This window comes from Tetrahymena thermophila, assembly GCF_000189635.1.
Source record: "Tetrahymena thermophila SB210 genomic scaffold scf_8254549, whole genome shotgun sequence".
NCBI lineage: Eukaryota > Ciliophora > Oligohymenophorea > Hymenostomatida > Tetrahymenidae > Tetrahymena > Tetrahymena thermophila.
The window spans coordinates 226,259-227,785 of record NW_002476320.1 but is presented as its reverse complement, the minus strand read 5'-3'; the positions used below and the strand labels follow the sequence as shown (position 1 = coordinate 227,785).

The following is a 1,527-nucleotide window of genomic DNA, read 5'->3' as shown; positions in this document are numbered from 1 at the left end:
TTTATTTGCAAATATTTTCAAAAAAAAAAAAAAACCTATAAATTAGCACTCTAATAGTGATTACTATATATTTTTAAACCTTTTCAAAAGATATAAAAATTTTTATAAACAAGCAAATAAATTAAAGTTATCCATTTTTAAGCTAAAACGTCATTTAATTCATAGTTTTTCTTATTTTTGAATAATTAATTTTGGAGAAGCATTCTTCTTTAATTAAGAGAAATTCGATGATTACAGACAATAATCAATTAGTCTAATTATTTCTTAAAACTCAATTCTGCCTTTAATTTTTGAAAATAAAGTGTAGCTAATTACATAGTAAATCATTTAAATATTTTTTATGCATTTTTTAAGCATTATCTTATTATTAAAATAATATTTAAAACCAACAATTAAACTTGGATCCTTCATAATTACTAACTAAAAGGTCATATATTTCTATTCTAGCATTTGTTAATAATAATAAATTCATTTCTGTGAAGCAATCCATTATTATTAAGAAGAATATCATGATTACAGATTATTTTTGAAAGCTTAACATTGCTTTTAAATTTTGAAAAATAAAGTAGGAGCTATTTCAAAAATAACAAATACATTTATTTAAATATGTTCTGCAAATTTTTAAAATATTTCTAATTTTTAATACTTTAATTTAATAATCTACTTAGATCACTTAATAAAATTATTAAAATATATCATTTACTCTTTGTATTTGTAATGTTACTGATACCATTTTTAACTTAAAGATACAATTATAAAGCTTTTTTACATATGAATAATATTTACTTGATATAAAATCTAGTAAAAAATTAATAAACATGGAGATAAATAAAGCAAATGTCTATCTATCTTATAGCAATAAAGATCCTTTAAAAATTTCATAAATCTATTTAAAGCTGAAATAAAAAGAAATGTTGTTATCTTTAAATAAGTAAAATTATTTTTTAAAGACAATACTTAAAATTATTATAGCTTGCAAATAAATGAAATTAATCTAATTCTTCACATAAACAAGGGTCAAAAAATTATATTTTAGGCTTTATTTTCATCACATTCTTAATAATAACCATCTCTTTGAATGCATTATCTTCAGGAAAGGTTGGATATTTAAAAATGGAGTTAAATGGTTTTAGCTATTTTTATACGAGTAGGTTGTAAATTATTGATTGTGTTTTTCTAACTTTAATGATTGAAATTAAAATAAAATTGAATGGAACTTAGATTCAATAAAGAATTATATATTTATTAAATAGATAGAATGAATTTCCATAATTTAGACAATAAAAAATCATCTAACTACTTATTAGGCGAAAATTAATTAACATTTCTATTGTGTTCTAAATTAAGGATCGATCCAATATTTGATTTCATCTTAAGTGATTATTTCCTTCTAATAAACAAATATTATTTAAAAATGGAGTTAAATGTCTTAAATTTTTTTTATACGAGTGGGTTGTAAATTATTGATTGTGTTTTTCTAACTTTAATGCTTGAAATTAAAATAAAATTGAATGGAACTTAGATTCA

General features: G+C 19.7%; 1 protein-coding gene across 1 annotated transcript in view; it reads right to left on the bottom strand. All coding sequences in view use genetic code 6, as the record gives it.

Annotated features, from left to right (window-relative positions):
- TTHERM_000777400 (hypothetical protein) overlaps positions 1 to 135 on the bottom strand; it is a gene marked incomplete at both ends in the record, with an annotated part of 291 nt that extends 156 nt beyond the window's left edge. Inside the window, one exon of the mRNA XM_012798919.1 lies at positions 1 to 135. This exon is cut by the window's left edge and continues 156 nt beyond it. Coding sequence (XP_012654373.1) covers positions 1 to 135 — 135 coding nt within the window.
- Between the last annotated feature and the right edge of the window lie 1,392 nt (positions 136 to 1,527).